This window comes from Triturus cristatus, chromosome 6 (assembly GCF_964204655.1).
Source record: "Triturus cristatus chromosome 6, aTriCri1.1, whole genome shotgun sequence".
Lineage (NCBI taxonomy): Eukaryota > Metazoa > Chordata > Amphibia > Caudata > Salamandridae > Triturus > Triturus cristatus.
In genome coordinates this window covers 430,987,300-431,014,316 of record NC_140589.1, presented here as the reverse complement: position 1 = coordinate 431,014,316, position 27,017 = coordinate 430,987,300, and the positions used below count along the sequence as shown (strand labels likewise).

The following is a 27,017-nucleotide window of genomic DNA, read 5'->3' as shown; positions in this document are numbered from 1 at the left end:
GTTTTTAAGGATAAGAATACCCCGTCTCCTTTTGTAGAAAAATTTCAGCATGATGATGGAGATGGAGCAGGTGCAGCTAAGCCAGATCATATTTACATGGATGCCATGGGATTTGGAATGGGAAACTGCTGCCTTCAGGTTGGAATGAGGAACGAATTGTTCACTTGTGCTACCAAGGAATACCATCTTAACTATAATTCTGTTAACGTTTTCAGATTTTTTTAGCTTGAAAGAGGTGTTCTGAATTGATCAAGTGAAGCAGATGTCAGGCCATTTCCCTAGTGCTTTTATATCTCGAGGGCAGTGTGACAATTGCTTTTGTCCATAAAAACACATAAACTAGATCTAGGGCGTGCTACCAGTGATGCAGATGGTGCAAGGCAGTGGCGCCCAGAGACAGGAGGAGGCCTATTACACTGGCTGTTTCCTTAACTTTAATGCTATGCCCTCAGCCTCGCAGTTATCCGAGTCCCCAGAGTTTTTAAAGCTGCACTTATGCAAACCCACAGTTGGTGTGGTTTTTAACTGCCTTTGCTTTTGTTGAGTGTGTCGATTTTGGACGTGCCGATCAGAATAGTGAAGGGTCTGCACTGTGCGTGTTTACGTTTACTAAACGTGACCACGCTGTCTGTTAACTAGAAAATTAACATTGTGTGGCCTCCACCCTCTTTGGGAAAAACAAATGAATTCTACACAGGTGGTGCTCAGCTGTGTGAGCCAGTGTGGACAAATTGTAGTGAGAGTATCTTGAGTTACCAAGTGTGAGGATTTTTCTTACCATATTGATTTGCTCTGTTAAATGCATCATTTTATTTCTAGCACACTATTTTTATTCCAATTTTTTTATTTTCACATTTTATTTTGCTTAGAAATAACCAGACTAAAGTATACAAAAAGATGATGGCTAGAATGCTTACATTAAGCTCGGGCACTGGTAATTACTCTGGGTTGTATCCAAGATTCTCCTTATATTGCACACCATGCCATCTCAGTTTGGACCTAGCCATATGCAATCACTTGCAGAATCAAAGTGAATGCTCTCTTTAATAATATATGTAGAATAAACGCATAGTGATGCTTGCACAGATAATGCTGATTATACCTGTTTCCTGTGTGTACTTTTTGAAACCCCTTCCCCTACCTGTTAACTGGGTATGAAGGAAGATTGCACTGTCGATACCCCATGCAGCACTTATTCCATCCATTTGAGGGAAGATTGATCTGGTGATGCCAATGCTACACTTGTTCTACCTTTGATGCAAGCGTGCACGTCTGCTGCTTTAGTCCTCTATCTGGCTTTTGGTGAGCCTAGGAACACTTCTGCTGCTGTCTGCACTGAGTAAAGGTCCTCGAACAGCGGTTGCGAGAGTCTTATTTAAGTATCAACAACAGTCGTCCCTCTCAGCGAGCACCTGAATCGTTTTGAAGTGTACAGACAGATTGAGCACACCACAGGGTATTTGAGGTTCCTGACAAAATTTGGGACTTTGAGTTTTCAATTCCGATACATGTCAGTTCATATTATGATGAGCCATTGTTGTTACTTTACAGCCGGACAGCCTCCACATGTAGAAGTACTAATACAGATTTGTGCTGTCTTGCCAGATGGCTTGTGTTGACCTGAGGAGGCACACGGAAAACTGTACTGAACTGTATATACCTATGTATACAACAAGGTTCTCTGTGAATTATGTGTCGTATTTTACTGTTCACATTACCACCTATGCGAACTGCGCCTTCTGCACCAATGTAATTTACAAACACCTTTTTAAAGAAATGTGGTCTGTACTCAAAGGTTCTATTTATCTAATTGTTGGAAAAAACTACTTTAATTACAGGGGTTCATTGTGTGAAGTACTTTCTCTTTTTTTGTTGTTTTTTTTGTTTGTTTTTTAATTCTTAAATAAGACCCACTGAAATGCTGTTTTTGTCTGTGTGCAAGGTATGATTACTGTGCCTAGTTTTGCTAAAGAAGTTGTCTTAAGACACTATCTGGTGGAAAGAGAAAAAAACTATTTAAATGGGTACCAATATGATGATAATGGGGTTGAAAGTTTTGTAGAGTGCATCATTGCCCTGAAAATGGCACCCTAGGGCCTGCAAATGATTGAGAGTCGGACCAAACATTTAATTCCAAGCCTTAAAAAGAGGACAGGACGATCTAAGACAACCAGTCACTAGAGAAAACAGTTTTGAGAAACTTGCAGAATTTGGTACGGTTACTGTAAGTATGAACTTGAAGAGAAAGTACCCCAAGATGTGCCTGTATCCACAGCGAAAATGTGGTCACCTCCCAAAATTTCTACTAGGAAGGCCGTGCTGAAGTGAAACGTCTAGCCGGAATGGTAGCAGGAAGCGTGGTCGGTAGAGTAGTTATCGCATGAAGAGCTTTGCGGCGGAAACAGAGGTTTCTGAAAAGATAGTATTTATGTACTAGGAGCTAGAGATGGGTGAGCCACTCAATCTCTAGCCAGGTTTGAGCAACATCCATGGTTCTGATTTGCCCTCGAGCCCAAAACAAACTGAGATGATGTGGCACAGTGGCTACCGATGCTGACCATGCAAAAATGGGAGCCAGATTCTAATCCCAACCTTGGCTCACCATTCAATGGACCCAGAAAAGTGCTAACCTTTGATGTCAAAAAGATATCCAGCTAGTGGCTGAAATTCAGAATGTGAAACTGGAAAACTGGTATCGGCCCCTTCTCCCCCTACTTGCGTGTCTCTAGGAGAATACTTCATTTCACCGCGCCTCCTTTTCGTTAATCGGGATACGTGCTGCACAATATATTCTCTTGTGTTTGATTTAATATCCTAAAATATTGCTCTATTTATAGAAGGAATTTCGCCCACATGTACGGTACACATGGCAACTGGCTTGCCTCTTTTTTTTATTCACCAATAGCATTGTTACTAGGATGGGCAGGAATGTTTTGCAGCGGGAATCCTTTTCTGGATTCACATGCTGTGCATCATTCCGCCATCTAGTGGTTGGGATCCGGAATCATCTTTGGTATTTTGTTTGTTTTGCCGACCACCATTTGGTGCCAGGTATGTCCCCTGTGTGACGTCGGACGGTATCCTGGAGGTCGACGTGCATTGTGGCCATCTTCAGATTCTTCTTTCCGCCGTTGGGTCTAGAAGCAAGACTGGAAGCTCCGAAGAAAGTTTTCGTACTTCTGAAAAAACTTTAAAAGAAGATTCTCATCGAAGTAGTATAACCAATCAACCAACGTCGTAGCCGAAGGCAGGAGCAGAGCGTCCGTTGGAACCCCAGTGGACCACTTCGGTTCACAAATGGCGAGGTAGGGGGTCATGGAGAATACCCCTTTCAAATTCTGCCCCAAATGCCACCACAAATACGCACAACGCAACCCACACGACGTGTGCAACCTTTGCCTGCCGGAAGATCATCAGGACAAGAACTGTGAGGCCTGCGCAGCATTCTTGCCAAAGACTCTCAGGACACGCCGAAACCAAAGACAGGCCCACTACACCACAATGTCGCAGTCGACCAAGAAACCCTCCATGAGGGACCTGGGTTTCTCTAGCGACTAAGAAGAGCAGGGAGTTCCAGCAGAGTCGACAAACAAATGATCGGACGTCGCAGAATCCCTGCGCAATTAGTGCGTTAATCGGATCCAGAATTACTGATTCCTCAATTAATTTACTATGTCTTATGGTCCTTCTGGGGCTAGCTCATAATGTGCTGTATTTTCCCCTCCTCTTGAGTTTCCAGTAACTCTGGGTGGTAAAAGATCAGGCCATGTCCCTGACCAGTCATAATGAGCATGAGCTGCATTACCACTCACCCACAGTATGAGACTGAATGCCATGAGTATACTATGCAGTGTGGATCTTCCTCCATCTTAACCGGGCATACCACATTTCATGCCCTATGACAGAGAGATTGTGGTACAATACTAGTGTACCTGGGTAAACTGGATCAGCCTTTTCTTAAACTCTCCTTACTAGATTCATTCCATCTGCCTGTTCCTGAAAAGATGGGAGTGTAAAATGATCCTGCCTGTCCTCATGAAATACCAATTGGCCCTTTTGTGGATAGCAGTAAGAGTCCGACGTGCTGAGCGACAGCAACATTGTATTATGCGTTCCTGTGAATAATGCAGAATACTGCTGAGGTGCTATTGCTTACCAAATGTGTCAAACCTGATCATGTCTGCAACAATTTCTTATTCTCAATTAAAAATAACGGAGGGACACCTTGTGATCTCACATTAATTAATTCTTTGGCAGACGTCCATGGATGAAATAATTTTAAATGGTTGTGCCTTAGTCTGGTGGTTTCTCATAGTGATCTTTGTGAGCACCCACTTATTGATGGTGTAGTTCGAGAAAATAGGATATTTTACAGTAACAAATAGTCAATAGCAAGTGCACTACTCGGACACCCCTCCTATCACCCCAAAAAAAGACACATAGCCTCAAGCTATGAGAAAAACATAAATTACATTGCAACTAAAATCTCGGCGATGCCATCCTGGGGAAATTGGAAATTTTACAGTCTAAATGGATTAAGGAAGATTTAAATCCCCGGGAGTTGCTACTATTTGAAATCGATTGAAACCGATAACCAAACAACTTTAAATACATTTTAGCTGCTACACTTGGCATAATCAAAAAATTTCACTTCACTTTCTGTGCACCCTACTGAAAAAGATCCAAATGAAGTGCTTGTTCGAAATTCCAGTGATTTATAAAGTTTTTTGAAGGATTGAAGAAAATATTTGCTCAGAGTGCAGCCTTCTCCCACTTGGGTACTGAGTATGGTTCTTTCTAAATTAATGGTTCCCCCATTTGAGCCTATCCATAAGGTCTTGTTGGAACATCTAACTTGAAAAGTGGCTTGTTTTTTATAGCGATTACATTTGCTAGGAGGGCCAATGATCTTCAAGCCGTATCTGCAATTGAGCCCGATTCAGTTTTGCATCATGATGTAGCTGTTTAAGTCCAATTTTTGTGCCCAATGTACTTTCATATTAACCTGACAATTTCTCTTCTTGTTTTCTTTCCTAACTTTTCCACTCCTGCAGAAAGGTCACTCAATGTTTTAGATACTAGAAGTGTTACAATTACATTTAGATGGGACATAGGATATGAGGAACACTAATTAACTTATTTCTAAGTGTGGACCGCTTCGTAGTTGGACTGCATCTATAGCATAAAGCCTTGTTAGATGGATACTTTACTCTATATGTTGTAAGCAACACACCAGCAAACCTCTTCTGTGTAAACCAAGATCTTATTCCACAATGGGGAAAGTGGCTTCTTTGCTGCTTGCCTGAGAAATGTTCCTTTAATGGATATTTGTAAAGCACCCTCTTGGAAATCCGCCTATTGATTTACTAAACGTTTGTTTGGATGAAGAGACCAGAACTGACACTACAGTAGGTCTAGCAGTTAAAAAATAAATAAAAAATATTTGCTCTGTCTTTGATATTGATTTTTTTTCGTCAGTTTCTTGATACAAACCAATCAAGCATAGTCTTATATTGCACTTACACACAAAGTCAATATCACTGTGACAGCACATATATTATTTCAAATAGTATCACTTGATAAGCACAGCTGTGACTTTGATATTGATAAAGTTGTAACCACATGACCCATTGGGCATTGAAATTCGCTTCAAGGAATACGTTTGCTAATCTATTTTAGATATATGATTGTCGGTGAGGATCCTATGATGCAGAAGAAAATCTTACTTGAAACCCTAGTTCTGAATCGTAGGAATCCTAACTTAAGGCATAAACAACCCTTCCTCCTCCTCAAATGTTGATTTTGTATCTTCATTAAAAATCTATTTCTAGCTAATGCTAAGCTTTCAAAAGAACTGAAGCTGTGAGACAAACTGCTAGTACAGCAGAATTATGACTTTTTCAACGTAATCTACAGTTAACCTAGGAGGCTCCTTTTCCTTAAATATTTGTATAAAGTAATAGGGAACTTTCTTGTTCAATATTTTGAGGGAATAATATTTTAGCTTGATCTTGTAATGTAGTTTTTAAAATGGCGATCTCCGAGAGGAAAATGTAGTATAAGCTACCGGTTTTATTATATGGAGGTGGTATGATTATTGGACTTTTTGAAAATGTCCATCTCCAGTGAGGTGTATCTACAAAGTGATACCATACCGGCACACATTGACAAGAATTAAGCTAGATTAATGACTTCAGTGTCAAATCCTGCAATTCAGAAGCAGGATTACAAGTAAGTAACATTTTCTAGCTGTTGAATTAAAAGTATACTTGCCCTGTGAAGTGGTTCAGTCCCAACTCTCCTTTGGTAATATCACCTTCCTGCCAAATGATGCAATCCCACTAAGGGTACAGGAGCTCTGCTGAGAGAGGATGACCCTGCATAACTATTGCCTGCCCCTGAAAAGCGTTGCTTGCATTCTGCACCCATTCACTTTCATGGCAACTGTGAATTTAACTTATTTATACTACACCTTGGGTCAGTCTAAACATTTCTCATTAGAGTAAAAATGGTGGCACTTCTAATTTGTGCATCCAACTATTATCATTTTGGCCCCTGGAAGTGCAACAATGTTTTTTATTTTTCCATCACTTTAAATAATGGACTTAACATTCACCCAAGATATGATTCAGTTTTTCAGAGCTGCTGATATTCACGACTTACTTTTTCTGTTTAATGTCACCTTGTTTTAATCAGTATGCAGCATGTTCCGACTTGCTGCAAATACAGTATTGTGCACCTTAGCTGGTAATTGAGTTTTTTGTGTTTTTGCTTCAACTGTGTATGTAAACTTTCATTTTTCACCAGTTTCTCCTCCAGAACAAACCTTTTAATTTTGTTGAGGCACAAGTAGTTTACGTAGTTTATGCAGACAGCATTTTAGGTTTATTCTCACCAAATAGCAATTGAGAGATGAGAACCGTTTAGAGTGGACTAGCAATCCTTGCAGTTTAGAATTTCCATAGACACACCGTGTTGGACCTTAGAGTTTGAAAAGCCCCTCTACCCTTATGAGACAAACATTATTGCAATCCGTCCTTTAATGCTTTTTTTTTCATTTTTTTAACTTCTAGCCATTTTAACTCCGCTCGTCCACTTGAATGGTGAGCATAAACACTTTGCTTTTTGTGCTGCACAGAGAGGAAGACTACTGTTAATAAAAGACTCTAAGTTGGCATCTGGATATTCAATAGGTTTTCTCCTCTTTTACTGCCTTTTTGTTAGGCTGCATTTATTTAGAGGTTTTTCCAGTAGGCTCGATTGAGAGCATTTTTAATTTTGAATCGGTTTACTGTAAGATATTATTCTGCATCCAAGGATCTTGTGATAGAACACTGCTTTTATGTATATTGCTATAAATTAATATATGTATTAGGATTGCAAGAAAGTAACATTTTCTTTTTCCATTCTTTCACAGGTGACATTCCAAGCTTGCAGTATAGCAGAAGCTAGATATCTTTATGATCAATTAGCTACAATTTGTCCAATTGTGGTAAGTGATGTATCTTACCTTAGATGGCAGACGCCTGTATGTACACCTTGTTTTGTTGCCATTTCCAAGTCCATGTGTGTAGTTAAAGGTAGATGCTCCACAAAAGTACTGCATTGTTACTATGATGTAAAGGTTGATTAATCCATAAGTTAAGTTATATATTATATTTGATATGAATTTATCCTAATTTCTATCCTCTGTAGACTACATGCTTGGAGGAACTTGAAACGGTTTCTTTTTTAACAGGTGTCTTCAATGTCTCTACATTTCTATTTTACCATTGTTATTTCTTTTTTTCACCAGAATTATAGGGTTAATCTTCTGAACTTTTCCTGTATTTCCCTATTATGGAAATCTTTTTTTTCGTTACTCCAAGAGAGAGGCCTCTTCAATCTCTTGATGTAAATCAGACTTTAAACCCGTACCTACAGAAAGATACATGTTTATACAAGTCTGAACTGCTTTTTGTTAATCAAGGGACTGCTCCCACTGTCTTGGCTTTGCCTACATGTACTATAGCTAGATGGACACTGGCATGTCCTATACTTAAAGCCATAAACTCTCCTTGAGGCTAACAAGAAGTCATTACAGTTGATCTAGCACAGAGGCATACTGAAAGAACTGCAGCCTGCTCTGGCTAGAAAGTCACGTTCCTCTCAAAATCGTCAATGTTGCCTTTAATGCTAGGTATCTCTTGATCCACAGTGTTGCACTGAGGCTGAAATAAAAAACGATTACTTTTGGTCTGCAGAACAACCTTCTTAAAACATCTATAGTATCTTGTGTCTCTAATATGCTCTGTTCACACACAGCCATAACCTTTTGCTTATCTTTGAGTTTCCTTTTATTAACTTAGACTAAACCACTTCCACTCCATCCAGCAGGCTCCCTCATTTTGTTCAGATTGGTGCTAAAGCTACTCCTTTCCTTGAACATTTAAAACCTACAGTATTACTCTCCCAGTCCTCTGATCTGAGAGCACATCCAATCCCACCTGCTTGTGTGGATGTCAATCCTCATCCTCCGCTAAGCTTCACAAGCACATCATATGACTGTTCCCCTCACACTACCCCATTTGTGTCATCGGACTTTTACTCGCATACCCCACAAAATGCAATCCCATAAATATCAGCTGCACATTGTTACCCCTCTCCTCTGTAAATAGTCCCCCATTCCTTCCAAAAACCCTGTTTCCAAATGATGGGTCTCAGAAGACCTGCAACTCTAATTCACAACCTCCTAATGGATTATAATCGTAACGTTCTGTGCCTTACTGTAGCCTTGCTTTTGTACCCATTCACAAAGCATCCCTGATTTGCTTGTGCCAAGTGGGAATTAGTATCATACCCGATAGACCTAAAGTTCATGTTACAATTGGGGGACAAAACAACCATGGCTGCTCTGCTGAGTAGGGTTCCCTTCAGGAGGTTTGTAAGCAGACTACTTGGAAATCCAGTCTTAATTTTACTAAGTATTTCTGGATAGAATCTGACACAAAGACTGACAAACTAGTGGGTCAAGCCGGCCTATGTATTTTGTTTGTGTAAGTGTTGTTAGTATTTCACACTAGGTCTGCCCTGCTTCTATATGGAAGGATTTCACCTTGCGTTTCTAGTCCATTTGATTTATGGATATGATTGAGGAGAATAGTTTACTTGCTGCTTGTATACTTTAAGGGATATAGGATATATCCCCAAAATTGGTGGGTGGTCCCATCTGTCCTGTTTAAAGTATATGCATTTATACACTACGTAGTTCAGATGGACTGATGCCCTGCCCGCCCAGTTTAGAGTATATACATATACACATTCTAAATTGCGCTTCCACCAAGTTCTCGATAAACCCCTCCGTTCTGGGCTTCTCCCTGAATGCATAAACATGACCCCCTCTTTCCTGTGCAGTAGAAACAGGACTAGGGTCCCAATATATACCAACTATATGTTCGAGGCATATGAGCTACAGATTACACACTATGCATAGATTGCCATTTGGTGTTGGGCTCGGATGTTTGCACTTGTTTTTGTCCTGGAAAGTCTTTGGAAGTCACGAGATGGGTGACTACTCCTTAGGATGCTAGTGCGCATGGGCATCGGCTCCATCCTCAGATTGTTTTTTTCCGCCAATAGGGCTCGGTGTGTTTCTCGCGCTCCAGTTCGGAACTGTTACCATTTCGACGCGCAATCCTTCACCCTTTCTACGGTATTGTGTCAATCGCGAACCCTACTCGTCGCGCATCTCTCCAAGTCGAAGTCTTCGATTCCGGTCGTTGACGAAGGACTTCGGACCTACCTGGGCCTTAGCATCTGGATCATGGAAAGGACGCCATTCAAAAAGTGTCCTCGATGTGGGTCGAAGTTTCCCCACACCGATCTACATGAGGTGTGTAACCTCTGCCTGTCACCGGAGCACGAGGCCAGAGACTGTCCAGCTTGTGCCTCTTTCCACTCCAAGAAGACCATTCGGGATCGGCGAGCTCGGAGGACCATGGCTCGCTCGTCTACAGCAATCCCCGACGACTTCTTCCAAGAGGGCATTCATGTGCCGGAGCGGATTGAAGAAGGCCTTGCCAGCGCTTCCGAAGCCGATGACTCCGATGTCGAAGAAATCACCCTGGCGCAGAGGGTCGTATGTGAAGACGTCGACCCCTTCCATACCAAAAAGGCTTCGGTCACACCTTCGCCTTCGGGCCCAGGTGCACACCGACACACTGCTTCCCACGCCCCGCCCTCGGGCCCGGCAAAGAAGCCTACCAAGCCTTCAGGCGACTGACTCGAGCCAGCCTACGTCCAGTGCCGAAAAAGAAACCGCCCTCCTCCTCCGTGTTGACCGCTGCTTCCACCTCAAAGCCCTCGACACCGAAAACGAGCACCGAAAAAACACTCGGAGCCGACCAAGAAGGCACTCCCCAAGAGTTCGGACACACTCTTCGGAGCTGGAAAAATCAACGGGACACAAAAAACATTCAGAGACTGCAAAACACGGGACCAAACCCAAAGACACTCCGGAGTCGATGCCTAAAAAGTCCTCGGAACCGAAACGCTTGGCGCCGAAAAACCAAGATTCAGCAGAAGAGCTTTTTCAGCCAGATCCTGCACAAAAAACTCTGGTTAAAGACCCCAAAACTGGTCATTTGATACTAAGCTCCAGGAAAAGACCACTGGACAAGCCTACACCTGCTCCACCACCTAAAAAGAGGGACATTGCCACATCCCCTCTTAGAGTCCCTTCTCCACCTCCTGCTCCACCCCCTCCTCCCTCTCCCCTACTACCTCACTCTCCTACACCAGTAGACAATGATAACACCTCTAATGACACAGGGGGGGTGCGGACGATGTGCCACTAGGGGATCCCAGCCCATCTGGTTCCCCTGACCCTTGAGATGACTATAATACACCTGATGTCCCAAAACTCCCGCAAGACGACATCTACCCCTCTAGGCCTTCCCCACCAGAGGATACCATGGGCCTTAATCTGCTCGTACAACGAGCTGCCCAGTACCACGAGGTCGACCTACAACCAGACCCCGTTGAGGAGGATTTCTTGTTGGACACTATTGATACCACACAAAGGTCAACATCTACTTTACCAATGCTCAAAGGGGTTATTAAGCATGCTCCTGATATATTCAAAGATCCTGTTAGGGCTTGGGTCATCAACCCTCCCAAAGAGAAGAAATACAAAGCTGCCCCTACAGACCCAGCTTACATTAAGGGCCCTGTTCCATTAGACTCCATGGTGGTATCCAATGCCAGGAAGAGAGGTAACTCTCAAACATCAGGTGACACAGCCCCACCCGATAAAGAGTCTAAACTCTTGGAGGCCTCCGACAAGAGGACAGCCTCACAAGCGACTAACATATGGCGCATCGCCAACACTCTGGCCCTGCTAGCCAGATACGATAGGGCACATTATGACGAGTTAGAGTCCCTATTGCAACACCTCCCGGACAAATCTAAAAATAAAGCCAATGACCTCATATAGGAGGGTAAACTAATCTCCAAAACCTCCATTCGTTGCGCTCTCGATGTGGCAGATACCGCCTCCAGAGCCATAAATAAGTGTGCTTTTGCGTAGGCACGCTTGGCTACGCATTTCAGTCTTTAAGCTCAGATCCTGAACCAGCCATTCGACCAACACCACCTCTTTGGCCCTGATGTAGACTCCTTCCTGGAGAAAATGAAAAAGGACACTGACACAGCCAAGTCAATGGGAGCCTTGCAATCGCAAGCTCCCAGATGTTCTTTTCGTCGCTCCTCCTACAGAGGCAACTCCAGAGGATACTCATCAGACAACCCTTCCACCTCTTACAAGGCTTCCACCCATTCAACCTTCACCAGAGGTTACCAGAGAGGAGGGTACAGAGGCAACCATAACAAGGGCAGAGGCAAGACTAACACCCGCTCTGCCTCCACCCCTACCCAATGACTTCTTTCTGCTTCCCCCGGACCATTCCACTCCTGTCGGGGGAAGACTACAACAGTTCCTTCCTATCTGGACCAACATCGCCACAGATAGGTGGGTGCGACAGATAGTTCAATCGGGTTACTGTCTCGAACTAACCTCTACCCCCCCCAAACATACCACCCAAACAGCGTCCAATGTCACAAGAACATCTATCTCTGCTAAAGCAGGAGATAATCTCCCTTTTACAAAAAAATGCAATAGAACTGGTTCCCCTGCGCCAACAAAACACGGGAGTCTACTCCCAGTATTTTCTCATACCAAAGAAGGACGGCTCTCTGAGACCTATTTTAGACCTCAGACCCCTAAACCTATACATACACTCAGACCATTTCCACATGGTCACACTTCAGCAGGTCCTTTGTCTTCTTTCACAAGGCGACTTCCTTGCTACCATAGATCTCAAGGACGCCTACTTTCATATTCCCATTCATGCAGCTCACAGGAAGTATCTCAGGTTTGTAGTGGATGGGCAGCACTATCAATTCAAAGTACTCCCGTTCGGAGTCACAACAGCACCAAGGGTATTCACCAAGTGCCTAGCGGTAGTAGCTGCCCACTTAAGAAGACAGCAAATTCACGTCTTCCCATATCTCGAAGACTGGCTCATAAAAGCCAGCTCATAAAAGCCAGCTCATACAACCAGTTTGTACACCACACTCGCGTGACTATCCAGCTACTCCACGACCTGGGGTTGACAGTAAACCACACCAAGTCTCATCTGCAACCGTCCCACACACCACAATACCTCGGTGCCACCATAGACACCTCCAAAACGCTAGTCTATCCCACTCCAGCCAGGATAGCACGCATGCAGGCTCTCCTCTCCAAATTTCAACCTCAATACTCCCTTCCAGCTCGAGTGTTCATGCAACTCATAGAGATGATGGCCTCTTGCATATTTATAGTGCCTCACGCAAGACTCCAGATGCGTCCGCTACAAGAGTGCTTAGCACGCCAATGGAACCAGTCTCAAGGTCAGCTAACAGATCTGATGTTGGTAGACGGTCGCACTCATCGTCTGCAGTGGTGGAACACCAAGAACCTTTCCAAAGGGCGACCGTTCCTAGAGCCAGTTCCGCGAATTGTCATGACAGCGTACGCATCGCTCTCCGGATGGGGAGCTCACCTATCACATCACACCATGCAGGGCAGATGGACACCTCAACAAAAGTTACTCCACATCAACCACCTGGACTTACTAGCCATATTCTTAGCCTTAAAAGCATTCCAAAAGCAAATATCCGGCAAAGCTGTCTTAGTCCGCACAGACAACATGAAAGCCATGTACTACATACAGAAACCAGGCGGGACACACTCTGCAGCTCTCTCAACTAGCACAGAGCATATGGAGATGGGCTATATCACAGAATATATTTGTCCTAGTCCAACATGTCCCGGGAGTCAAACACCATCGCCGATCTGTTAAGTCATCGAACACAACAGATTCACGAGTGGAAACTTAAGCCGCAAGTTCTTCAGCCATTCTTTCAAATGTGGGGGCAATCACAGATGGACCTCTTCGCCACCCACAAACGCCAAATGCCCAAGCTTCGCCGCCAGATATCCACACCCATTGTCCAAAGGCAATGCGATATGGATGAACTGGTCAGGCAGATTTGCGTATGCTTTTCCGCCTCTCCCACTCATTCCACTGGTGGTGCGCAAACTACAGCAACATTCACTAACTCTCATTCTAGTTGCTCCAACTTGGGCCAGACAACCGTGGTACACCACATTGTTGGAACTGTCTGTAGTTACGCATCAAAAATTACACCTCTCACCACGCCTCTTAACCCAGAACCGTGGAGAGATCAGACACCCGGACCCAGCTCAGCTCAACCTTGCGATCTGGCTCCTGAGGTCTTAGAATTCGGTTACCTTAACCTTCCTCCTGACTGTATGAACTTCATTAAAGAAGCTAGACTTCCCACTACTAGAGCATGCTATGCAGCCAAGTGGAAAGGATTTGTGATATATTGCCATAACAACAACATCAATCCCCTGGACGTGTCTATCCAACATATCATAGGTTACTTACTACACCTCCAAAGATGCAACTTAGCCTATAAGTCAATAAGGCTACATCTTGCTGCCATAGCGGCAGATCTACAAAATAGACAGCATCTATCACTTTTCAGAGTACCTGCTATAAAAGCCTTTATGGAAGGCCTCAAAAGAATAATTCCTTCCAGAGTACCACCTTCACCTGTGTGGAATTTGAACATAGTTCTCACACGTCTCAAGGGTCCTCCCTTTGAACCTCAATTCCAATTGAGCTTCAATTCCTAACATGGAAAGTTGCTTTCCTACTGGCCATTACCTCTCTACGGCGAGTTAGTGAGCTAAAAGCACTAACTATTCAGGAACCTTTTCTGCAAATCCATCATAATAAGGTTGTTCTCCGAACAAATCCTAAAGTCATTTCTCCCTTCCATCTCAATCAGTCTGTGGAGTTGCCCGTATTCTTCTCGCAACCACAGACCGTCGCAGAAAGAGCTCTTCATACTTTAGATGTTAAAAGAGCATTGCTATATTACATCGAGAGAACACAACCCTTTCGGAAGACAAAACAACTTTTCGTGTCTTTCTCACCGCCACACAAAGGCAACCCCATATCAAAATCGGGGGTAGCTAGATGGATTGTTAAATGTATACAAATTTTCTACCACAAAGCAAAATGCACTTTAGCTGTTCATCCTAAAGCCCACTCTACATGAAAGATAGGGGCTTCCATGGCATTTTTAGGGAACATTCCCTTAGATGACATCTGCAGAGCAGCTACATGGTCTATACCACACACATTCACAAAACACTATTGTATAGATGTGCTAACAAAACAAGAAGCTACTGTGGGCCAGGCTGTACTCTAAACACTATTTCAAACTACTGCAAACAGATACTGGTGGTCGCCGCTGACCAGAGGTACTGCTATAAAATCTATGCATAGTGTGTAATCTGCAGCTCATATGCCTCGAACGGAATATGCTACTTACCAGTATGCATCTGTTCTTGGCATGTAGAGCTGCAGATCTACACACGCCCAGTAAGATCTTATTTAGATACACCATACATGGGCATATTTCCTGTTTCTTACTAAGCTCCATTTCCCTGCTGGCGAAAAACAATCTGAGGATGGAGCCGATGTCCATCCGCACTAGCATCCTAAGGAGGAGTCGCCTATCTTGTGACTTCCAAAGACTTTCCAGGACAAAAACAAGTGCAAACATCCGGGCCCAACACCAGATGGCGATCTATGTATAGTGTGTAGATCTGCAGCTCTACATGCGAAGCACAGATGCATACTGGTAAGTAGCATATTCCTTCTCCAGCATTGGATCTTTATCTTCATACGTTCATATGGTAAGCCATTCCCCGCAATCAGGATGGGAATTCACAGCAACTTTAAATAGCAGTAGATCGGACTGAAAATACCACTGTATGAATATCATTTAAACCTGAAAAAATAAAAGGTTAATAAAAAATCAGTCTGATTTAAAAAAAAAAAGGGGGGGGGGTGGGGGGACTGCTCATTTATTCAATTCAAATAGACTTTATTCGGATTTCAAAAAACCATCCATAAAAGCACAAAAACAAAATTTAAAATACACATTTGATGCTACAATTTGGGGCCACAGCTTGTAACGTATAAAATATAATTTATAAAAACAACAATGAAAACACAATTGACCTTCTTGCCAAACTATGCATAAGACCATCATACATACAATAATTAGAGGTATGCAAAAAGAAAAATAACTATAGATTTTATAAAGGCAAGACAAATACAGTACATTAAGTTGTGCAACTCATGCTTTAAAGTGCAAAATGCATGTCTTGGCAGAATTAATCAATTTTCAGAGACCTGCGTGAGCGTACAATAGCGTTAAGAAAGCTACTAACTCTAAAAATTAATTTGTCTGATCCCAACATTAAAAAGTGTCTATAAGCGTAGTTGTGGTCAGTTAAGTCATATTTCCTACAGTAGGGGATTAGGTAATGCCTTGTAAATTTCATGTAAAAACCACAGCCAAAAATGAAATGGATCATGCTCTGGGTTCCACCATGGTTACAAGGACAATATAATTTCCCCAAGTTTTTAGTGTAACCCAGTGGAAAGCAGATAAGATTTATAATGCTCCTGTCCCTGAATCTAAATAATAGAGTCCTATTCCACCTGCCCAATTTTTTACATAGATAGGGCTGGGGTGATATCGGGAATTCGATATATGGTTCCCGAATTAATAAGTAGTTAATTGTAGATTGTTTCACGGAGTCTACTCTTTCTCTATCGTTGTGAAAATTCTGATAGAGTGCCCTTCTCACCAGATTTTTGTGGGAGCCGTCAATCTGGTCGGGGTGTGTAAAAAGATGACCATAGTTGACACTCACAAGGCTCTTTTCTACAGCATTTATCCATGGGATTGAACCAACGTTCTCACTTTTCAAACAATCTATAATAATCTCACGGGACAGGGAAGCTGCCGGGTTTTGCCAAATCCTTAACCAAAATAATGCAGGTCTAGCTCTTATAAAGTCCTCAACATAATGCAGTTTTAGTTCATTATGACATACAATGGTCGGTGCACTAATAACTCCCCCCAAAATCTTCCGACAGAATCTGTTCTCTTCTCTCTGCAGTTCTGAGCAGTTCGAGAACCCCCAGACTTCTGCGCCGTATGTTCCAGTTGGGAGACATTGAGTCCGGTAAATTTGTAATAAACTGGAAACCACATCGGCCTGACGTGGTTGACGGAGTGAGGTGACAGAATTAATCGATTTGGAGAGCTTATTTCTCCCCATCGCGACATGAGGTTGCCATGAGCCGCTATTAGAAAATAGCAGACCCAGGTAGGGGAAAGTGCAAGTGCTTTTTAAAATGTTTTGACCTATCGCAATCTTTGAGATTTTAATTTTTAGGTCCGCAGGTCATTATAAAGGATTTGCTAAAATTAGTGCACAAACCTAAATCAGACATATAATTGACAAATCCCGATATTAAAATACGCAGGGCATTCGGGGTGCGGTCCATAAGGACCGCATCATCCGCGTAGAGTAACGCCGGGATGGGTTTCTTATTAATAATAGGTACATCCTTTGTCAAATTACATAAAGAATGGGATAATTCATTGATGTATAGTATAAAAAGCAAAGGGGCCAAGACGCAGCCCTGTCTCACCCCCTTGCCAATTAAAATCTCGTTTGAAACCTCGCCTTCATTGTTTATTCGGACTCTGGCTTTCAAATTGCGATGAAGGTTGGCCAAAAAATGGACTAAGGATTCGTCTAAACCATAATTTAAAAGAATGGACCATAAGCGGGAGCGGTGAACAAAATCAAATGCTGAGCTTAAGTCCATAAAACCAAAATACAAAGGGGATTGTTTAGCTCTCGTGTATTTGGCCATTATAAGATTAAGATTCAGACATTGTTCCACCGTGCCAAGCCTGCTCCTAAAGCCTAGCTGGCAGCGGTGGATAATAGAGTTTTCATCTGCCCAGGTACTAATTTTATCAAATAACACCCTGAAGGTCCTTGGTAGGGTTCTATCGATCAAAGATATTGGTCGATAGCACCCTGGGTCCAACCTATTTCCCTTTTTAAAAATAGGTACAATAGTACTACTAGACCATGTCGGGGGGATGGATTTCTTACTCAAATTGTTGAAAAGGTTACAGAGTAAGGGGGCCCAAAAGCTTGTATTCGATTTTATCTGGTCGATGGACAAGCCATCCGGACCAGGGGCCTTATTGCCAGCACTATTGGCAATTGCTTCCTCCACCTCCTCTAATGTTATGACTATGGTACTATCGGGGAAATTATCCTCAATAGGGTCTCCAACTGCAGCATAAAGCTTTGAGAAATGGGTAACCCATGAATCTCCTGTAATGTTGCAGTTTATCGGGGTAATATTGCTTCCCAGGGCTCTCAAATTCTTTACATCTCTCCAGAACCCAGATGAATCTTTTAGGGCAGCAGTTTTAGTGAGATTGTCCCAATGGCTTATTAAAAGCTCCTCAGTTCTAACTTTTAATACGTGTTTATATTTTGAACGTAGTGAACTGACAAGGGACACGTCGCGAGGTTTGGCTTCCAAGGCCTTTCTAAGTTCTCTATTAGCCCTTGAACAATTATTGTCAAACCATCTTTGTTTATTTATATTCTGTTCTTTTAATGGTCTGGAGATTGCCCTTCTTATAACTATGCATAAATCACAGAAGGACTTAGTTCTATCGGGACCACCGGGTGTTAAGCAGTTAGAGATCAACAAAGGATTGTTCCTGATCACATTAGTTAGGATCTCTTGATTGTCAATCCCTCTCCAAACAATCCTAAGCCTATCTGTAGATACAGTAATATTTTGGGCTCCAACCTCATGTCGACCTGCAGATTTTTTAATAGATTTGAGATGGATTACTATTGGCAGATGATCACTATATGAGCTACTAACAACCTCGGATTTAAGTAGGACATCGCTAAGGAGGGAGGAGGTAAACATACAATCAATCGTGGTTGAACTACCACGGCCGATATAAGTGGCGGCCGGTACCTTTCCCTTGGAGGTTCCACTATAGCCCATAACATCGTCTAGGTCCCTACTATGTAATAGGTCCAATAATTCAGAACCACGTCTACAAGGCGGAGATATAGGATAAATGTGGGCATTAAAATCTCCGCCAACACAAATGCCATCAAATTGGCCAAACTTTTCTCCATTCGCAACTTCATCAATAAAATTAAACAATTCTAAAAAGGTGGGATTAGGATGGTTAACGAAATCATTGTTGTAAAAGTTTATAAAACAGATCTTTAACCTTGCAACATATTTCACGGCTATCTGGTGTTTACTGACCACATGTAAAGGTTCAATTTTCACATCCTTAGAAATTTTTGTCCAGATAGATAGACCACCACTTGGGCGCCCCAAAGCAGGAGATGGTACAATAAAATTATGACAAAAAAAACCCTCCAGTAATTGAGCGCATGTGCACCATGTTTCTTGCAACATTACCACATCAAAATTACTTATCCAGGTAACCCATTCTTTAATTTTCATCTTACCTGGAAGCCCGGCAATATTCCAACTAATGATACTTAAGGTATCAGTAGATGGAATGGTGGTAGAAAAAGGAAGGGCAATGGGAGGGTCGGGGCATACTACGTGTGATGGTACTAATCCATCTGGACAAGGTGTATAAATACATGTAGGATTTGCCGTTTCCAGAGGCACTATGCTGGTGATCTTATCCGATGTAATAGGAGGTATTAATAGTGGTCAATCTAGACTTCCTAAATCAGATAGGGCAGAAAATCGGTTAGATAAGGGAATGGTATTAGAAACCGCTTGGAATTGTCTATGAGGGGGCCTATAAAAATAGCCCAATGGGTGGAGGGTTATTGCAGTAGATAAACTAACATGGTTGTTATGTGTGTCCATGAAAAATCTTACGGAGTTCGGATGTCTAAAATTGATCACTATGCAGTCCCCACTAATGTTTTTATGTTGTGGACCCACCCAACTTACCCGACGAGTTGATATAATCTCATTTGAGATGTCCCATCTTGCCCCTTTGTGTTTAGTCAGCCAATCGATACATTTATTATGTAATTGTACCCATGACTCACTTTGACCTTCTTTAAGGGCTGGCACACCTGCTAACACTAGAACATATGGGCAGGCTTCTGGGGGTAAGTGGAGTGACGGCCCTAAATTATTAGTGGTTCTATTTCTTACTGGTGCACCTCCGCTAATGCGTGTGTTGTCCAAAGTATTGCCTATCCTATCTGTTAAGGTGGCTAGCGGGGTAATAGTAGCCTTTGCATCCGTGCTTATAGTACTAGTCGTTACTGTTCCAGCTACTCCAGAAGGATCATGATTTGGGCCCGTGGTCTGTACAGGTGGGGTATTGCCCAAGGAGCTGCTAGATGAAACATTTTTAACAACAATTGGGCCTTTGATGTTACTATGGCTAAGGTCAGCAGCAGCGGTCAAATCCCTCTCCCTCAGACCATTACATAGTGATTCTAATTTATTCATAATTTTCTCGCCCCGAACGGCATCTACGCTAATAATGCCTTTCCTTTTGGTTTCCTCTTTTTTAACAAGGTTTTCAATTTTATCCAATCTCTTAAAAACAGTATTAAATTGTTTAGCTATTTGAATTTCAACTTGTTTAAAAATAGTATCAACGATAGTTTCTATCAAATTGCCATTAAGTTTAGATTGGGTAATTCGATCGAGAAACTCCGTCTGTGTACTGACTGAGTTGTCAGTTCTTTCATTATATGGCATAGAGGCCCCACAGATGCCTTTATCCAGGACTGGAAACTCTGATCTACTGGTAAAAACGAAGAATCTTTCAGTTTCTTTATCCAATGGTAAAGGTGGAGATGATAAATCCTCTATGGCGCCTGATGTGACTGTTTCACAGTCTTTCTCTTTATCTTTATTCCACATGCTCTGTGGGGTAGGTTGGTTTCTACAACGACTTAATTGTTTCCTTTTATTTATGATACATTTCACTGGGCCTCTCTTACGTTTCTCCCTTGTTGTTTTGTTGGAGCGTGGTATTTTATCTAGTTCAGGCTCCACTAAACAGTCAGTAGCAGGAATAGACGTCAAACTAGTTATGTCAATAATAGGGGTTGCAATATCAATTTGAACTGTTGGTTTAATAACCGTTACTGTGGGGGAGAGGGGGAGACCCAGATTAGATAAACCCTTTGGATATTGGGAACATGGCGAAGTGATGGTGGGAAATCCAAAGGACAATCTACGTTCAGTGTCGGCAATCTCATTGGAGACCATAGTAAGGGCGTTGGCCAACAATGTATCGATCGATGTAGGCAACTCAATAGGGACCACAGTGTCAGCGCGTATGGTCTTAGTCGTACGTTTGCCCATATTGTAGGTAATTACCTTTACAGCCCATGGACGCAAGAGGGGTGGCCCAGCCCTGCCTCTTCCTGCCCCGGACGGCCACAGACGTCCCGCCCTCTGCCCGGGCTCAGCCCGGCGCCGCGCGTCCCGCGACGCGGAGGGAGCCTCTGCTTATGTAGCGCCTCCGGGCGCGGAACTGGGCGGAAGGAGATCCGGAAAGCAAAGGATGCCGGGAGCTGTAGTTCCCCCCCCCCCACTACGGCCAGCGAAGGAAGGTGGCGGCGAGGGGAACACACAGCGTCAGCGTCCCGTCGCGCAGGTAGGTCCCGCTGTTAAATGCACAAGAAATGGTCCCCCCGCTCCACCAAGGGAGCCTCTGCTTATGTAGCGCCTCCGGGCGCGGAACTGGGCAGAAGGAGATCCGGAAAGCAAAGGATGCCGGGAGCTGTAGTTCCCCCCCACTGCGGCCAGCGAAGGAAGGTGGCGGCGAGGGGAACACACAGCGTCAGCGTCCCGTCGCAGCCTGGTGGTCCAGTGGTCTTTGCCAGGTAGGTCCCGCTGTTAAATGCACAAGAAATGGTCATTTAAGAAATCCAGATTCTGCATTGTATCCTGCTTTGTATGGTCAAATCAGGCAGTTGATTTTAACATGAGAAGACATAAGTTACTTACATGGCACTCCAGCATTTGGTATTTCATATGCTTGAATAATTTCAATCTGGTATCTCTAGCAATAAACAGTGATGAAGAGTGCCATGGCCTCAACTATAGTGTTTAGTGGCACATCCACATAATTTGAAACGACCTGAACTGCAGCCAGTGAGGTTGAACTGTTGAGCTCTCCTACTCCCCCTTAAAGCCACCTTAGATCATATTTCTACCGCATGTCTTGTGCGATTGAGAAGGGCTCTGCTCGAATCTAAGTCTGACCTTAGATTGTTTGATTTTCTTTTTTGACTTCAAACTCCCTGTACTTCAGCCAATTTTGTCTTCAGCTCTCCCTAGACTGTTATTTCAGGGGGTTTCTTTGATTTCTCTCCTCAGTACTTGCCTACAGGAAAATGGGCTTTTGTTGCATATATATATATATATATATATATATATATATATATGACACACACACACACACTTACACTTTTTGCTCCCTTTTTTAACTACTGGATGCTGATTTGCGACTAACCGTGCACTGAGGCCTGCTAATCCGACCTCCATGCCAGTGCTTCTTCCCCAAAACAACATGGTGTCTAGTTGTACTACATTTGCCTTAGGCCTTCTGCACCTCTAAGTCCCTAGTAAATGGTACCCCAGGTACCTAGGGCATGAGTGCTAAAGAGGGTCTCAAAGGGCTGCAGCATATCTTTTGCCACCCTTAAGGGACCCATGCACACATTCCACAAATACTGCCATTGCAGACTGCGTGACATAGTGCATACCATTAGTGTACACATGACATGACACCACTGTGTGTCATGCCAAAGATACTGCATCTAATATGTGGAAGTAACCCCAACATCAGGCCTTTAACCCCATAAGGTAATGTGCATTATATTTTATGTGAGGACATATCTGCATGAGGCTGTGATGTCTAGCTCTGTTACTGGACATTGCAAGTGAGCAGAGAAGCCACCTTGAAGCATGTACTGGGCACTGGTCAAAATGAGTTCCCCAGGTACATAATAGCTTCACTGAAACATATGGTGTTTGGTATCAAACATCTTGTATTAATAAACCCACATGGATTCCAGTGATGGGTTTATTAATACATGCACCCAGAAGGTGCCTTAGAAGTACCAGCCTGAAGCCTACCAGCCCCCCTAGTGTGCTGACTGGTCCGGTCCAGCCTGCCACCACAGACCGTTTTCTGACCCCCAGGGCTGAGAGTCCACGCTCTCAGCAGGTCAGGAACAATGCCTGCCCTAGAGGGAGGTTTTTTACACCGCCTCCAAGATGGCTGGTAAATTAGCATTCCAAGGCAGGGAGCATCAAGGAGCCCACCGCCTTTGGTGTGCAAATCTGGCTTACCTCAGAGGTGAAGGGATGCCAACCTCCCTTACCAGGGCCCATTTGGCTCCAGGACATGCGGGAAATGTTTTATTTTATTTTTTTATTTTTTATTAGTTTCTTTATGGAACAAGGTACATACAACATAAAACAGTCGTATCATGGAAAAGTATATCAGTACAACAGATCACAACAGTACAAAAGATCATTAGTTCTCACATGTGTGATTCAGGCATTCAGGGAATTCAAATTGTACAATTACATTTTTAGTTCTTAGTTAGGATAGCAACCCACGTGATGTTATCATGTCACTCTACTGACCGGTGTCCCGTGTGCAGTCCGATTCTCACTCAGTGACCCTTCTAATGCCATCTAACCTCCTTCCGTGAGCCCCACAATTGTCTATGTTCTTGCCTCCTGTGACAATGCCACATTGGGAGCAGTCTGCGGATCTGATACTGCACCAGCAGTTCTACCCAAGAGGTATGTTTGGTATGGTACCCAGTAGTTTCTGGGACGACTTCTGGGAGGAAGCAATTTGCTATATACATCGGCCTGCGTATTGCAGTACAACATGTCCGCGTGCCACTCTTTGGTTCGTAGAATTGGACCTCCGATCCAGCACTTCGCCACCCGGCCCTTAGCCAGTAAAAGTCTGATGGCCAGCAACAGACGCATTTCTTATCTACAGAGGGATCCCAGCCAAGAAGTGCCATCTTATGGTCTGGTTCCAAGTCCGCGCTGATAATAGTACCCAACTCCTGGAACCTCTTACCCCAGTATGTATAAATCCTAGGGCATTGCCAAGCTAAATGCCAGAATCCCGCGTTCTCCACACCACATCTGCAGCAGCGGGTATTCTCCGCTAGTCCACACCGAAACTGGCGCTCTGGGTGCAGTAAGCCCGGTGTAAGAATTTAAAATGGAGAAGTCTGTGTGTCTCCAGTTAAGAGAAACCGACCGGGTGCGAGAGCAGCAGCAATACTGCCACTCTTTGTCACTGAGGAGAGTGCCCAAATCACGTTGCCACTCCAAACTTAACTCTCAGAGCTTCAGACGTGCGAGTGTCTTGTAGGCTAGCGTAGAATTTAGTGATCAGTTTAAGAGTTTCCTCCACCTTGATAAGGGTGGTAAGTGCCCCCATAGCCTGTGGTTCCAGAAGATCCTCGCCAATTGGAGTACGGCAAGGGTGTCTGGCTCTCAAAAAGTGGAATGATGCTATACCAACTGGCTGTCTGTCCGGTTACTGTAATGCCTCCCAGGTCGCTAATGTACCATCCTTAAATCTCCCATTGTGTCAATGCCTTTAGTGTGCAGTGCCTTTCTCGCCCCAACATCTTGGCCCAGCGGAAACCACAAACACCACTGGAGGGGCATTTCCGGAGCATATAAGAAGTCCCCTGCCTGTCTGTGTAATAGTGTTTGCCAGGCTTGTGTAGTAACAGCTATGGAATCAAAGACTCGCAGTCTCCTGGAGTGAGCATTTGGGGCAGAGAGAGAGGTTCTGCCGCATTCCTTTACAAGTACAGAAAAGGTGTTTCCTGTGGGCCATATCCAATAGTGGGCGAATATGCTAATCGCGGCTCTACAATACTTCTCTAAGTCAGGAGCTCACAATCTGCCTAGTTCATAGGGCAAAGTAAGTGGATCCCACCGTATACGAGGCTGTTAACCAGCCCAGGCGAGCCGTATCAGCTGTGTACGCTAGTATTTGAATAGGTGTTTCGACTGGAGGATAGTTATGTTATTTGGAATAAAAATAAAATTGTGGTAAAATCACCATTTTCATAATAGATATTCTCCCAGTCAATGATAGTGGAAGCCTAATCCAATTATCTACATTTTCCGTTAGCCGGGTAAAGAGTCTGCCTCCTTTCCCAGTCCTGAAGTGTCTTTGAAGAGGAGGTTGTAATGATGTTGCAGCGAGCTGCTTTATGATTAGCATAAAGGCAATAGAGTCCACTTATGAGGACCATCATTGTGAATCTTCCTTTGTCTACAGTCCAAGCAGGACTCCAAGATCTTTACTCCTAGTCAGCCTTTGTAACCGTGGCCAGCCATCTGGGCAGTCCTGCTGTGAAAATCGCATAGCACCCCTCAAATAACAGTCTGATGAGAGCTGAAGACTAGAGTCGCTGACGTCCATATATATCAAAGTCAAGGCTGAATAAGAAAAGCAACCAATATAAGGGCCGACACGTTAAAGCGGATCTATTCACAGGTTTCCCCTCCCTTCGTATGTGCAGTTAAAATATGAGCAATGGTGGCTTTAAGGGGGAGGTGGAGATGTCCGCTCCTCACTGGCTGAAATTTGGGTTGTTTCAAATGAGTTGAATGTGCCAACTAATCGTTTTGGCCACATCTCCCCAGCCCTGAAGGCCCTTAATTGGCTGCCGGTTGAAGGTAGATCCTCCTACAAGACAGCATGCATTACACATAAAGTTCTCCACCAAAATACCCCCATTGTACCTCAGAAACAAACTCAAAATTGCAGGCTGCACCAGACCGACGCGCTCCTCCTCATCCGCCCTTTGTTAAAAGAAAACCACACAATCACGCTCCTTCTCCAGTAATGCCCCGAACATCTGGAATGCTCTCCTCAAGGACCTGCGATGTAACCCTTCCTACCTCAGCTTAAAAAAAGACCTTACACACCACCTTCTCAGCAAGTATTGGGGTCCATAACCTCGCCTCTGACCCTACACTCTACTTCCCGGTCATGGTTATACTTTCTCCTCATCACTATCCCTCCCCTGTTTCCCCCCCCCCCCACCCCTTTCTTTTCCACCGTGTTCTCTCGCTCCCTACCCCCCTCTCCCTTTTCTACCATCTACTACCCTTACCCCTCTCCTCCTAAAATCTGTCTTCATTACCCCCTCTTCCCTAATTTGGTTCTTTCCCACCCATTCTTATCTAATTATCCCGCACCCATAGTCCAACCCTGAATTTTTTTTCTCCCACCTTCACTAGTTATCGAACTTTACCTGCGCTTATTGTTACTGTTTAAAATAGCCTGCCGTATCAGCTTTTCATGTATATTGCTCTTTGCCCATTTTGTTTAATCAATCTGTTTTAATTTTACCTATCTTAAGGCTTTGCTATTGAACAACTGTTTTCTTTGTTCCTGTAATTTTTTGTTCATGTTAAGTTTACATGTGAAATGTAAAGCGCTCTGATATCTCCTGGTCGAGCCAGCACTATATAAAACCTTTCAGATAAATGTGCTACTAAGCAAGCACTGTCAACCTTATGGCCATTTTAACAGTGTATAATTCTATTTCAAGTTACTGTGAAATTTCAGCTTGCAGAAAGTGAATTATTTAAACATGTAAGTATATGAAATATTTAATGCTGCAGAACTGGGGTTACAGGTAAGTAACCAATGTCATGGCTTTGCATGGTCAAACTGCTGATTTGACCATGCAAAGCACGAAGATCTGAATTCTTAAAGGAGCAGTCCCTTTTTTAGGTCTCGCCTAGCGTTGCAGCGCACATGCGCTGTTCGCTCTGCGAGACCTATTGTGAGAAGACATTTCAAAATGAGGCTTGAAGCCCCGCCCCTCATTTTTATTGGATGGCGTCATCGTGGTAAACGGTGGCCTCCCATTGAAAATGAGGCTTCTTTGTTACCGCCTTTTGGGACGGCCCATCCGTACTAGATCGTTTGCTTCACTGCTGTCGTGAAGCAATTTCTTATCTAAAGTAGGCTTGTTATCTAAACAAGCCGTGAAGCAAAGGATCCAGTCCGGATGGGCCGTCCCAAAAGGAGGAAGGACTGCAGGCAGGGACAAACTAGTTTTCGCATGAATGTGTTTACTTTACTCCATCCAGGTTATCCTTATACCGAACACGGTGGAAATTAGTAAGTATCCATGCATGTGTGATCAGTGTTTGTGATCTGTCTCCAGCCTCGAAGCTCCTCTCAGCCTATATTTTCACAGGCCGCACATTATGGAGGGTGCCAAGGCCGAGACTATCCCGGCTTCACCCATGCAGCATTTGCCCTCATACAAATACATCCACACGTGCAGGCAGAAAATGAATGCACAGCCCGTGTCCCTGTGGGTGCCGGCGTATCCGCACGTCCTGCTCTCAAACCCTTTCTGGCTGAGGAGAACCAGCTGAATCCGAGCATGTGTGTGTGGGAGGTGGTTTAGAGCGGGAAGGGTAGTCATTGAAGAG

General features: G+C 43.7%; 1 protein-coding gene across 1 annotated transcript in view; it reads left to right on the top strand.

Annotated features, from left to right (window-relative positions):
• The window catches only part of GCLC (glutamate-cysteine ligase catalytic subunit), a 252,101-nt gene that overhangs the window by 117,861 nt on the left and 107,223 nt on the right, over positions 1-27,017 (top strand). The window contains exons 6-7 of the mRNA XM_085610850.1: positions 2-138; positions 7,418-7,492. Of these exons, the coding sequence (XP_085466976.1) occupies positions 2-138; positions 7,418-7,492 (212 nt within the window). The remainder of the gene's footprint in view (position 1; positions 139-7,417; positions 7,493-27,017) is intronic.